The sequence below is a fragment of the Eptesicus fuscus genome, chromosome 2, assembly GCF_027574615.1.
Source record: "Eptesicus fuscus isolate TK198812 chromosome 2, DD_ASM_mEF_20220401, whole genome shotgun sequence".
Lineage (NCBI taxonomy): Eukaryota > Metazoa > Chordata > Mammalia > Chiroptera > Vespertilionidae > Eptesicus > Eptesicus fuscus.
In genome coordinates, this window is record NC_072474.1 from 87,826,219 (window position 1) to 87,839,339 (window position 13,121).

At 37.8% G+C, this 13,121-nt stretch overlaps 1 protein-coding gene across 1 annotated transcript in view; it reads left to right on the top strand.

Moving 5' to 3' along the window:
* NFXL1 (nuclear transcription factor, X-box binding like 1) overlaps window positions 1–13,121 on the top strand; it is a 45,182-nt gene that overhangs the window by 14,271 nt on the left and 17,790 nt on the right. Inside the window, exons 11-15 of the mRNA XM_054729254.1 lie at window positions 548–670; window positions 4,911–5,001; window positions 7,653–7,773; window positions 8,002–8,161; window positions 9,119–9,210. Of these exons, the coding sequence (XP_054585229.1) occupies window positions 548–670; window positions 4,911–5,001; window positions 7,653–7,773; window positions 8,002–8,161; window positions 9,119–9,210 (587 nt within the window). The remainder of the gene's footprint in view (window positions 1–547; window positions 671–4,910; window positions 5,002–7,652; window positions 7,774–8,001; window positions 8,162–9,118; window positions 9,211–13,121) is intronic.

Consider the following 13,121-nt stretch of genomic DNA (forward strand, 5'->3'; position numbering starts at 1 on the left):
ACGTCATGGTATAATCACATGTAAGCGATTTTAATGTGTGGTATTGTTTAACTATTTAGTATTAAATTCCTACTAAATTTAATAATGAAAATTCATATCAAGTCTTTTTGGGAACAAAGTAAGATACAAACAATTATTTTAGGAAATTCTGCTTTAGTTTTGGTAAAGTCTTCCTTTCATACAAGTTTGCTCTTAAAGCTTTCCTCTTTCATTTTTTCAAAAATTTGTGTGTGTGTGTGTGTGTGTGTGTGTGTGTATTATTGATTTTAGAGACGGAGAGGCAGAGAGAAAAATAGAAACATCAGTGATGAGAGAGAATCATTGATCGTCTGCCTCCTGCATGCCCACACTGGGGATCAAGCCCGAAACCCAGGCGTGTGCCCTGACTGGGAATCAAACTGTGACCTCCTGGTTCATAGGTTGATGCTCAGCTACTGAGCCACGCTGACTGGGTCCCTTCATTTTTTAGTAATTATAAAAATTGGCAAGGTGAAAAAAATCATGTTAACAAAAGTTAGTTTTAATAGCATTTATTTGATTCTTACAGGAAGTAGAAAAGCAATGTCGCTGTGGAAAGCATACAAAACGAATGCCATGTCATAAACCTTATCTCTGTGAAACTAAGTGTGTTAAGATGCGTGACTGTCAGAAGCATCAGTGTAGGAGAAAGGTATGTGTAATCAGCTAGGGACATTGCTTTAAAAATTCTTTTTAATTTTTCCTCTGTAGGCCTATGATAAGCACCACCTTGACATGTTCCTCAAATAACCAAGCATATTCTATGCTCTTCATATGAAATATTAATACATATTCTAGATTAATCCTAATGGTTTATATTAGGGGGAAATCTTACCAAGATTTTTAAATGACAAGAGACTTTTTAATCTTGTGCATAATTCTCTCAGCTTGTTTCTTAATCGATTTTTGTTCCCTGACTTTAAAACATCATAGCAATGTTAAGAGTGATAGTTCATTTGCTGGCTTAATCTTTATTGTTCAAATCTTATTTATAGACACTTGGTTCAGTATATGGTCAACTGGATTATTTTATTGAGTTTGTAGATTTGCAGTTTTTTTTTGGAGGGTCCTCTTTATTATTATGAATTACCCCTCTATCTCTGGTAAGATTCCTATTGAAATATAGTGATTTCAACTTTTTTTTTGCTCAGTGTTAGCATGGTAAATTTAGCATGGTAAATCTTTTTTAACCTATTTATACTTTATGTTTAAAGTAGTTTTCTTTTAGACAGCACTTAGATATTGTGTTATCCTAGCAGAACAATCTTTATCATTTAATTCGGGTGTAAATCACTTACATTTAATGTGATCTTTAATATGGTTGGATTTAAATACCATTTTACTATTTATTTTTTATTTGCCTATCTGTTCTTGATTCCTTTTCTCTTTTTCTAATTTCTATTTTATTGAGTGTTGCTCTTCAACGATTCTATTTTAATCCTTTATTTGATTCTTATACATTTTATACCCATGTATTTTATAAACCCCAAATATGATATTTTTATTTTTGCTCTAACTAGCCAGGTATCTTTTAAAAAGATTGAAAAAATAAGAAAAAGTAGTCTTTTATAATTTACTAGAGGCCTGATGCACGAAATTCATGCAAGGGGCTTGGCCTTCGCAGCCATGTTGGCTTGCCTCAGCCTTTGCAGCCCCAGCTTCATCCGGAGGCTTGCCTGGAAGGACATCCAGAAGGACGTCCGGAAGGTTATTCAGCTGTCTGGTCTAATTAGCATGTTATGCTTTTATTATTATCCTACCTAATAATAGACAAATATGCAAATTGACCGTACCTTCGCTATGCCCGCGATTGGCCAGGAGGCGCGGGGGGGCGGGACTCAGGGTGGCTGGGGTGGCCGATTGGGCCGGCGGGACACTGAGCTTGTGTCGCCAGAGGCGGCTCGAGCTCAGCGTCTGCACCATGGCTGTGCTGCGGCACAGAAGGGGCCTCTGGGACAGCGAGCTCACGTCCCACTGCGGACCATCAAAAGCGGGGGAGCTGGGTGCCTGTCCGCTCAGGCACCAGGCCTTTCAGAAGCCTCCGCCACGCTGGAGGCTTCTGAAAGGCCTGGTGCACCAGCGATCAAAAGCAAAAGCGTGGGAGCTGGGTGCCTGTCTGCTCAGGCACCAGTGGACAGGCACCCAGCTCCCCCCCTACATGTGCGTGATTCAATCATGCACTGGGCCTCTAGTAGATTATCAAACTCATTATTTTTTGGTGTTTTTCAGTTTTTTTATATTAACTTAGGTTTCTGTCTGCTTCCTTTAACATTTTTTGTAGTGCTGGTCACTAATTCTTTCAATTTTTGTAAAAGATCTTTAACTTTTGTAAAATATCTTTAGTTTGTGAAAAATACTTTTACTGTGTAATTTTAGTTTGACATTTTTTTTCTGCATTTTTTAAAGATGTTGCTCCACTATCTTTTAGTTTGCATTTTCCCAAAAAAAGGGTGTGTGCTGTGATTATGTTTGTTTCTCTGTTTGCAATATATCTTTTTTTCCCTTTGGCTATTTAAAAATTTTTTTCTTCTTATTACCAGTTTTTAGCAATTTGTGGTATTCCTTGGTATAGCTTTCTTCATGTTTCTTTAATTTTTTTTTTTTGTTGAATTTCTCAGATCTGTGGGTTATACTTTTCATCATTTTTTTGAAATTTTCAGTTTTTATTTCTTCAAATGTTTTCCCCCTACCCATTGCCTTCCTAGACTGCAATATGTATGTTATGCTACTTGAAATCTCACAGCTCACTGATGCTCCATTTATTAATTTTAGTTTTTAAAATTTGTGTTTTAGTTTATATGGCTTTGTCTTCAAGTTCATTAATTTTCTGCTTTTTCTAATCCATTTTTTTTATCACATCCTGTTTATTCATCTCAGATATTACAGTTTTTCATTTCTGAGAGTTGGGTTTGGGTCTTTTCTATATCTTCCATGTCTGTCATATATTTTGTCTGATTTCCTAGTTGTTTAAAGCAGTAGTATAAATCGGTCATTGTTTATTCCACCCTGGTCAGAAACAGAAGTGTCTAAAAGCTTATTCAAGTCATGGACCACAAAATTTCTTTTCACACACTGCCACTAGCAAAGTGATAGGCACATAATCTTAGTAAATATTTGTCTGATTGAGTGAACTATTTTGACTTTTAATGGCTTTTCAATAAAGTATATTTTGTTTTGAGCTATTTTTAAATGTATTTTTAAAAATATATGTTGTTGATTTTTTAAAGAGAGAAAGGGAGAGGGATAAAGAGTTAGAAACATCAATGAGAAAGAAACATCGATCAGCTGCCTCCTGCACATAGCCTACTGGGGATGTACCTGCAACCAAGGTACATGCCCTTGACAGGAATCAAACCTGGTACCCTTCAGTCCGCAGGCCTACACTCTAGCCACTGAGCCAAACCAGTTAGGGCTTGAGCTATTTTTATATACTGAAACTTGTTCTTAAAGTAAGTTTCAACCCTAAGTTTCTTTAAGACAATTATAGTCTGCATTTTCTCTCTAAAGTTTGGATAGATGAAAAGTCAAGGAGGGAATTAGAATAGCAAGGTGGACTGTAAGTAGTTGCCTTTTGTTCATGAATGAAAATTGGGACAAGTCATAGATGGGTGTATTTCTTACAAACAGATTGGAAATCAGGGAAGTTATAAAAGTTAGAAGCAAATAGCCTAATCTCATTTTTTCTCCTTTAGTTAATCTCTGATTCCATGGCTTAAAAATAACTGCTAAACTAATCTATACATTTAACTGGCTTTAACTAAATTTTTAAAATAATCAGACCAATTGTTTGCCTGAATTGACTATAAGATTTGACCAAATCTATTCCTTTGGTTAATGTTGTCAAGCTCTGCATAGATAAGTAGAAATGAAATTATGGGAATGTTTTAAGTCATAGAATAATGAACTGAAATGTAAGAAAATTTAGCTTGATTTTAGTAAATTAGGACATTCTCTATTTAAACTTACAAGTTCTTAATATGGCATGTCTACTTATCAGAAGAATGTTGATACTCTTGACTACTTTTATTCTTATACTAGAGGCCTGGTGCATGAAAATTCTTGCACTGGACTGGGGGGGGGTGGGGAGTCCCTCAGCCTGGCCTGCCCCCTCTCACAGTCTGGGAGCCCTTAGGGGTGGGAGGCGATCAGGGGAAGGTGACACCCCATCACACCTCTGCTGCTGCCACTGCTGGCAGCACAAGCCTCAGCCGGCCCTGGTTACCTGAGCCTCAGGTGGCTCTGGGCGGCTGGGCAGCCGCCATCCAAAGCTTGCCTGCGCCTTGGGCTGGCCCTGGGCGGCTGGGGGACTCTGGAGGCAGGCGCACAGAGCGGCCAGGCCTGCCTGAGGGCGGGCCTGGACTTGCTGTGCACCTGCCGCCCCAGCGGGGCTGAGGAGACTGGGTGCCGCCATCTTGGGGCTATGGGTGCCACCATCTTTGAGGGTGTGGCAGTCAATTAGCATATTCCCTCCTTATTGGCTGTGAGCGCCGCCATCTTTGAGGGCAGGGCAGCCAATTAGCATATTCCCTCCTTATTGGCTGTGGGCACCACCATCTTTGAGGGCAGGACAGTCAATTAGCATATTCCCTCCTTATTGGCTATGGGCGCCACCATCTTTGCGAAGGCATGAGGGTCAATTAGCATATTCCCTTTTTATTTTATTTTATTTTATTTTTTTGTGTGATTTTCCTAGCCTTTCAAGTAAACTTTCTTTTTTTTTAAATTTTCCCCCCCCCATTTTTTTATTAAGTTATTTCCCTCTTTATTAGATAGGATTGAAAAGAAGTACAGTGTCTTTTGCTTTCCACAAGTTCTGTGAATACCTAGTAATGACATTTATATTGTGCATGCTTTTCAGATGACCTGTTATTTATATATTGCTTTCTCTTCAGTGTTGTCCTGGAAATTGTACCCCTTGTGATCAAAATTGTGGACGGACTTTAGGATGTAGAAACCACAAGTGTCCATCTGTCTGCCACAGAGGTAAAATTTAACAGTAGCTGTACTTTCATGCTGTATTTACATAGTGTTTTTTAGGTTAATAGAGAGCTTTCACATTTATTATCTTAGTTTGTCCTCTTAATAACTTTGAGAAGGTAGGGCAGTTGCCAAGATCATGATTATTTTATGCATAAGGAGATTAAAGGTAAGAGGGTTCAGTGATGTACGTACATGAAAATACTTAGTAACCAATATAGCCAAGATTTAAACCCAGGTCTTCTGAATATAAAAGCTTTCTTCTTTTATAACACCATGTTGTTTTCTTCCTTCCAATCTTCCCCACAGAATTTTTGAATTAATAAATATGTTCTTAGGTTTTCCAGTTTTACTTTTAGACGTTTTTATGGAATTAAGTTTAGTAAGGAATTGGATATATCCTAAGCCAGTAGTTCTCAAACTTTTTAGTCTCAAGACCTCTTTACGCTCTTTTGGGACCCAAAGAGCTTTTGTGAATGTGGATTTTATCTATTGATATTTATTATATTTTAAATTGAAATAAAATGTAATAATATTTATTATTTTATTTAAAAATAGCAATAAAGCCCCATTACTTCTTAATATAGTAACTTTTTTTTGTAAAAAATAACTTTTCTGAAAAAAATTTAGTGAGAATGGTATTTTTTACATTTTTGCAAATGTCTTTAATGTCTAACTTAATAGGAGATGGCTGGAATTACAGACCTGCTTCTGTATTCAATCTCTTTTGATATCACTTGTCATATAGCTTCTGGAAAACTCTACTCTATGTATATGAGATCTTGCCGACCCCCTGAAGGAGTCTCAGGGGTGGCTAAGTTATTAGACATTAAAAACTGAGTTAACTTTACCCATTTGGAATATGTCAGTATGAAATGGAATTTACTAAACAATGGTATAAGGTAGTGGTAAGAGCATGGACTTAGGGTAAGAGGTCCTGGTTCAAGTCTGGACTCTGCTGCTTAGGGGCTTTATGACCTGGGACAAACTACTGTTTTCCTTTGGGATTATGTGCATGTTAGATATCTTAGTTAATGTCTTAATCCTCTCAGAGATCTTACAAAGCATATGGCACTGTTGTTGTTTAACATAATAAGGAAACTGTCCAAGAGACTATAGGCCCAAGGTCATAAAACTAGTTGCAGGGTCAGGATGTGAATTCAGACTTTAATGATATTTCCAATTATATCACACTAGAGGCCCAGTGCACGAAATTCGTGCACTTGGGGGTGGGGGGGTCCTTCAGCCTGGCCTGCGCCCTCTAGCAGTCCAGGAGCCCTGGGAGGATGTCCGACTGACGGCTTAGTGGGCCTAAGCCATCAGTCGGACATCCTTAGCATTGCCATGGAGGCAGGAGAGGCTCCCACCACTGCTGCTTTGCTCGCCAGCCATGAGCCCAGCTTCTGGCTGAGCGGCGCTCCCCCTGTGGGAGCACACTGACCACCAGGGGGAAGCTCTCGCGTTGAGTGTCTGCCCCATGGTGGTCAGTGCGCATCATAGTGACCGGTCATTCCACCATTCGGTCATTTGCATATTAGCCTTTTATTATGTAGGATTGCCTCCCTATTAGGAAAAGTGACAGATTCCATTAACCCTGAAAAGGATCTTATTTCCTTTATAGTCGTATTACGTCAGGGGTCCTCAAACTTTTTAAACGGGGCCAGTTCACTGTCCCTCAGACCGTTGGAGGGCCGGACTATAGTTTAAAAAAAAAACTATGAACAAATTCCTATGCACACTGCTAAGTTGGCTGCTAAGCAGGACAGGCAGCGGCGGCAAAAACACCCGGTGGGCCGGATAAATGTCCTCGGCGGGCCGCATGTGGTCCGCGGGCCGTAGTTTGAGGACCCCTGTATTACATCATTGACTCAAATTTAAATTTCATTAACATTCTCTGCATTAATCATTAATTTATTCAAGTTTTTTGCCTTGTCTGCTCAGTACCAGGCACTGGGATTACATGAGGGAACCATATTGACAAAGTGCCTCCTCTTATAAAACTCCTTTTTTTTTTTTTTTTTTTTTTACTTTCCCTCAGTTAGAATACAAATAACTAATCAAATTCATATAGAATATCAGTGGTGCCACGTATAGGAAGGAAATGAGAGTAAAATTAAAATGGTGACAGTGGGGATGGTATACCCTGTTTTATATAGTGTGATCGGGATGACTCTGAAAGGACTGCATTTGAGAGAAGACCTGAGAAGTGAGAGATCAAGCCCTGTGGCAATAGGGGAGGGTAATGTTCCAGGCAGGAAAGCAGCGATTGCAGCAGCCCTGAGACAGGAGCACTTGAAGGAACTGCAAGGAGCATGGACGAGGTGCTCAAAGGGACAGATGGTTGGAGATTCGGTCAGAGAGATGGTGCGATAAAGATGGCTGGGGAAAGGAGAATATGTATAGGGTCTTGTAGGCTATTTTTAAAATACTGGCCTTTAAGTAGAAAAATCTGACTAGTGGAATGGCCATTAAAGAAATTGGATCAGTAGTTTAGAATTTTCTTACCAAGAAAATACCAGTCCTACTTGATTTTTACCCATAATTGTTTTTTGAAATCCTCACCCAAGGACATGTTTTTATTGATGTTTTCATTGATTCTACTATTGATGGGCATTTGGGTAGTTAAGTAAATTTTAACTTTCAGCCTTTTTTTTCAGGGAGTTGCTATCCTTGCCCAGAAACTGTAGATGTGAAGTGCAATTGCGGTAATACAAAGGTGACAGTACCCTGTGGCCGAGAACGTACCACAAGACCACCCAAGTGCAAAGAGCTATGCAGGTTGGTATGAAGCTTTGCACAAACTTATATTTGTGTCTTACCAATTTAAATTCAAATTGATTTTTAATGTTAATATTTTCAATTTTGCTTTAATGTATTTAAATACTAATATTCACAGTATATTCTTATTCTGTATAGAATCACAAGATATATAAATAGATGATTGCACTTTAAATATAATTCTTTAATGATCAAAAGTAATTTTAAAAGTTGTACTTTATGATTTAGTCGCCCACCAACTTGCCATCATACAAGTCAAGAAAAACATCGCTGTCACTTTGGCTCTTGTCCTCCATGTCATCAACCTTGCCAAAAAGTGTTGGAGAAATGTGGTCACTTGTGTCCTGCTCCATGTCATGATCAAGCATTAATAAAGCAAACTGGCAAGGTAAGGAAACAATATTCTGACGAGACAGTGTATTGCTGTGTGTCATATTTTCTGAATTTCTCTTAGTCATCCAACAAGCAGTAAATAAGTACTTATTTGGTATTGAGCACTGTGATAGGAGCTGGGTACAAAGTAACCAAGACTTGATCTTTTGTTTTAAGAAGTGTACAGTATAGAAAAGGAGAGAGACCATTAAACAAATATTTGCAAATATAGTGTGATAGTCATTTTATCTTCAAGATAGAGATAAATTTGGCAGTTTTTCTTCATGTATGTGGTTTAGGGTTATAGGTATCTTTTAGTTTCCTCAAAGATTCACTCACATTTTTAATATATTTATTGAGTTCTTAACTATGTAAGCATTCTTCTCGGTGCTAGGAAGACAACAGTGAGCAAAATAATGGAGATTACATTCAGCTGGTGGAAGGTAGAGTTTACAATTCTGTTTTTCATTCTCCCTTTGGCCTATGACTGTGGTCGACAAACTGTGGCTCGTGAGCCACATGTGGCTCTTTGGCCCCTTGAGTGTGGCTCTTCCACAAAATACCACAGCTTGGGCAAGTCTATTTTGAAGAAGTGGTGTTAGAAGAAGTTTAAGTTTAAAAAATTTGGCTCTCAAAAGAAATTTCAATCGTTGTACTGTTGATATTTGGCTCTGTTGACTAATGAGTTTGCCGACCACTGGCCTGTGAGAAGTGAAGGAGGCTATACTGCCTCTGTTCTGGCATTAAAACACTGGAGTCTGCCTCAGTTTTTAATATCAAATGTTTATGGAGAGGAACAAGCTGATAGAATGCAGATGGAATGGAATATTTCAGTAAACACAATTTGTTGATTTTTTTGAAAAATATTCAACCTGTTTGAGTGGAGGATACATGGAACAATTTTCTAAGATTCTTTTAATGGCCATGTGATTTTATCCCTCTGACTTAAAATTGTTATGCATTTTACTCGTAGCACCAGCCTACAGGCCCTTGGGAACAGCCTTCAGAGCCAGAATTTATTCAGGCTGCTTTACCTTGTCCTCCATGTCAAGTTCCTATTCCTATGTAAGTATTAAAATTTTAACTTTAAAAAATACCTTTGACATAGTTCAAAGTGTATCTTTTTAAAATATATATATATTTTTTTTATTGATTTCAGAGAGGAAGGGAGAGGGAGAGAGAGAAACATTAATGATGAGAGAGCATCATTGATCGACTGCCTCCCACATACCCCACCTGGGGGATCGAGCACGCAAGAAATCAAACCAAGACCTGGTTCATAGGTCAACGCCTCAACCACTGAGCCATGCCGGCCAGGCTCAAAGTATATCATAAGTTACCTTTTCCCATATTCTTTGTTCAATTCATCATTTTAGGCCTAGCTTATAAGCTAGTTCTCTGTCTTTAGCTTCATTCTTGTCCAAATGTATTTTGCGTATTGCTTAAAAATTTCCTCTAGGTTTCTTTTTTGAGTTTTCTGCTAGCTAGTGTTCGATGCCCTTCTTAGTTTTTATAGCAACTTGTGCTTACAATTATAATAATATATCCAGTTTTCCTGACTGATTCCCATGCTAATCTGTAAGCTCCTTGAGGACAAAGGAAAACCGGGTTTTATGTAAGACAAACTTAAAGGAGAGTGTTTGAGGGAAATACTGAAAATGAAAGGAAGTGTCTTGGATTGGCTAGCAAATGACCTGGACTGAGTCAAACCTGGGGTAATAGTGAATCCTGGAATAATTCATACTTCCAGCAGAGGTTATGGAATATAGGGGAAAAGGAAGCACAGAACTAGGAAGCAACATACAATTACAAAAGGGGCTGTTGTCTACAATTGAAGTTCCAAATAGAATATTCGTATGTCTGTGTATTGGTCTTTTAAAGAGAGGGTTCTTGTTTTCTGTACTTTTCAAAGCTCTCACTCCTGTTTTGTCCTTGCACAACTTTCCTTTCAGTTTGAATAGCATGTATATTTTTATGTATTGGTTGAGCAATCAAGTTGGGAGGCAGAGTTTTAATTGGGAGCTATAGTCACTAATAGGGTGATTTTAGTCTGTAGATTTATCGGAGGGGGGAGGTATAGTTAACAAAGAGCTTCTTTATGTACATATTCAACTAGTAATTATTAGAGACTATTCTTTTATTGAGGACTTGTATTTCACGAGGGACCAAGTTGTCTGTAGTATCTCTTACTAGATTTGAGTTACTAGTGATTATCAATAGCCTAAATTTTTCCTTTTGGAGAAACAGAAGAAGAGACATTGATACTTTGATTCATAGGCACTAAAATTGACATATCGTAGTCAATTACCTTTGAATTCCTTAATCTGTTTTATAGGAAGACTATTTAACATACATGCTATACAGAATAGTTTCACTGCCCTAAACATGCCCTATATCATGTTTATCCCTTGCCTCCTTCCCCCTTGAATGCCTAGGAAACCACTGTTGTTTTTACTGTCTTTGTAGTTTTGACTTTTCTGGAATGTCATATAGTTGAAATTATACAGTATGTAGTCCTTTGAGACTGGCTTCTTTCACTTAGAAATATGCATTTAAGGTTCTTTCAGGTCTTTTCATGGCTTCATAGCTCATTTCTTTTTATCACTGAATATTATTCTGTTTTATGGATGTACCACAGTTTATCTCTTCACCTGTTGAAGGACATTTTTGTTGCTTTCAAGTTTTAGAAATTATGAATAAAGCTGCTATAAACACTTATGTGCAGTTTTTTGAATGGCTATAAGTTTTCAACTCATTTGGGAAAATATTTAGGATTGTAATTGCTGCCTCGTATGGTAAGCCTATGTTTATTCTGTAAGAAATTGCCAAACTGTATCACTTTGCATTCACACCAGCAATGAATGAGAGTGCCCGTTGTTCTATATCCTTGCAAGTATCTGGTATAGTCAGTGTTTTGAGTTTTAGCCATTCTGATAGATGTGCTTTAGTATCTCATTTTAATTAGCAGTCCTCTAATGACATATGATGTTGAGCATCTTTTCATGTGCTTATTTGCCATCTGTATGTCTTCTTTTATGATTTGTCTGTTCTCTGTTCATTCAAATCTTGTTCATTTTTTAAATAGGTGTTTGCTTTCTTATTGTTGAGTTTTAAGAGTTCTTTTTATATTTTGGATACAAGTCCTTTACCGGGTATATGTTTTCCAAGTATTTTCTTCCAATCTGTCTGTGGCTTGTCTTTTCTTTTAATACTTTTAAATGTTTACAGAGAAGATGTTTTAGGTTTAATGAAGTCCATCCAACATTACCATTTTTCTTTTATGGATCATGCTTTTGATATTGTATCTAAAAAGTCATGACCAAACTCAAAATCACCTAGATTTTCTCCTGTTTTATAGTTTCACATTTCACATTTAGGTATATTACCCATGTTGAGTTAACTACTGTGAAAGGTATAAGGTCTGTCTGGATTTTTTTCTGTTCCAGCACCAACAATTTGTTGAAAAGACTATCCTTTCTCCATTCAGTTGCCTTTCTCTTTTGTCAGAGATCAGTTGACCATATTTGTGTGGGTGTATTTTGGCACTGTCTGTTCTGTTCCAGTATCTATTTGTCTGTTCTTCACCAAATACCATCTGCTTTGATCACTGTAGCTTTCTATAAGTCTTGAAGTTAGGTAGTGTCAGTCCTTTGACATCATTGTTCTTCAGTACTGGTTACCTATTCGGGGTCCTTTGTCTTTTCATATAGATCTTAGAATCACTGTATTTTTTTAAAATTTAATTTCTTTATTGATTAATGTATCACATATTTGTCCTCATCCCCCCATTCCCATCCCAAACCCCTCCCCACGTATGCCCCCAACCCCCTTTGTCCGTGACCACTGGTTAGGCTTATATGCTTGCATACAAGTCCTCTGGTTGATCTCTCCCCCTTCCCCCCACCCTCCCGTACCTTCCCTCTGAGGTCCGACAGTCTTATCGATGCTTCCCTGTCTCCGGGTCTGTTTTTGTTCATCGGTTTATGTTGTTCATTATTTCCCCTACGTGAGTGAGATAATGTGATACAAGAAATACACTTATAAGAACCGAAAATGAGACAAGCAATAATGGTTATGCTGGGAGGCAAATGAATCAGTCTGTAGTGAGTTTCATTCTGGGCCATCAGTTCTTTTGAGTCCCAATTTCAATGTCGAACAGTTCCTTATGTGTACATGTCAGCAATGATATTTCAGTTCTGGTTGGTGGACAAATGGTGGTAATGCAGGTCCGACCCTCTCTGGTTTGGTCCTGGGCAACCTGCAGCGATGCACAGCTGCTGACTGCTAGTATGGCAAGGCAACGTCAGCGTCTTCCATCTCTGGACTGCTTCTCTTCTGTCTTCATGGCTGGAGTAGTCCTGTCAATTCCTCTCTGTTGCAGAAATCCACATGGTCTTGGAGTTGTTTTCTGAAAATATACAAACATATTCTCGACCAAAAGTTAATAAAGGAATATTTTCTATAAATTTGACTTGGGATCCTTTTTCATTTTTTGCCCAAACGATTTTCCTTTGGCTTGTTTTGACACCATGTGTGTTTTTCATGGGTGTCTTGCTGTTAGCATTACAAATGAAAGTTAATTTTCTAAAGTAAAAATTTTCTAGATGTAATTTACTTACAGGATATTTTTCCTTACATGATATTCTTCTACTAAGAATCACTGTGTTGATATCCACAAAATAACATGTGTTGAATCTGCATGGAGTAGGGAAGAAGCAACATCTTAACAATATTGCACTTCCCTATCAGTGAACATGGAATATATCTCCATTTATTTAGATCTATGATTTCTTTCATGAGTAATTTTCCTCATATGGATCTTGTATATATTTTGTTAGATTTATACCTAAGTATTTCTCTTTTTTTGTGTGTGCTAATATAAATGGTGGTATGTTTCATGTTTTTAATTTCCAATTGTTCATTGCTGGTTTATAGGAAAGCAATTAGCTTTTGTATATTAACTTTATATCCTGCGG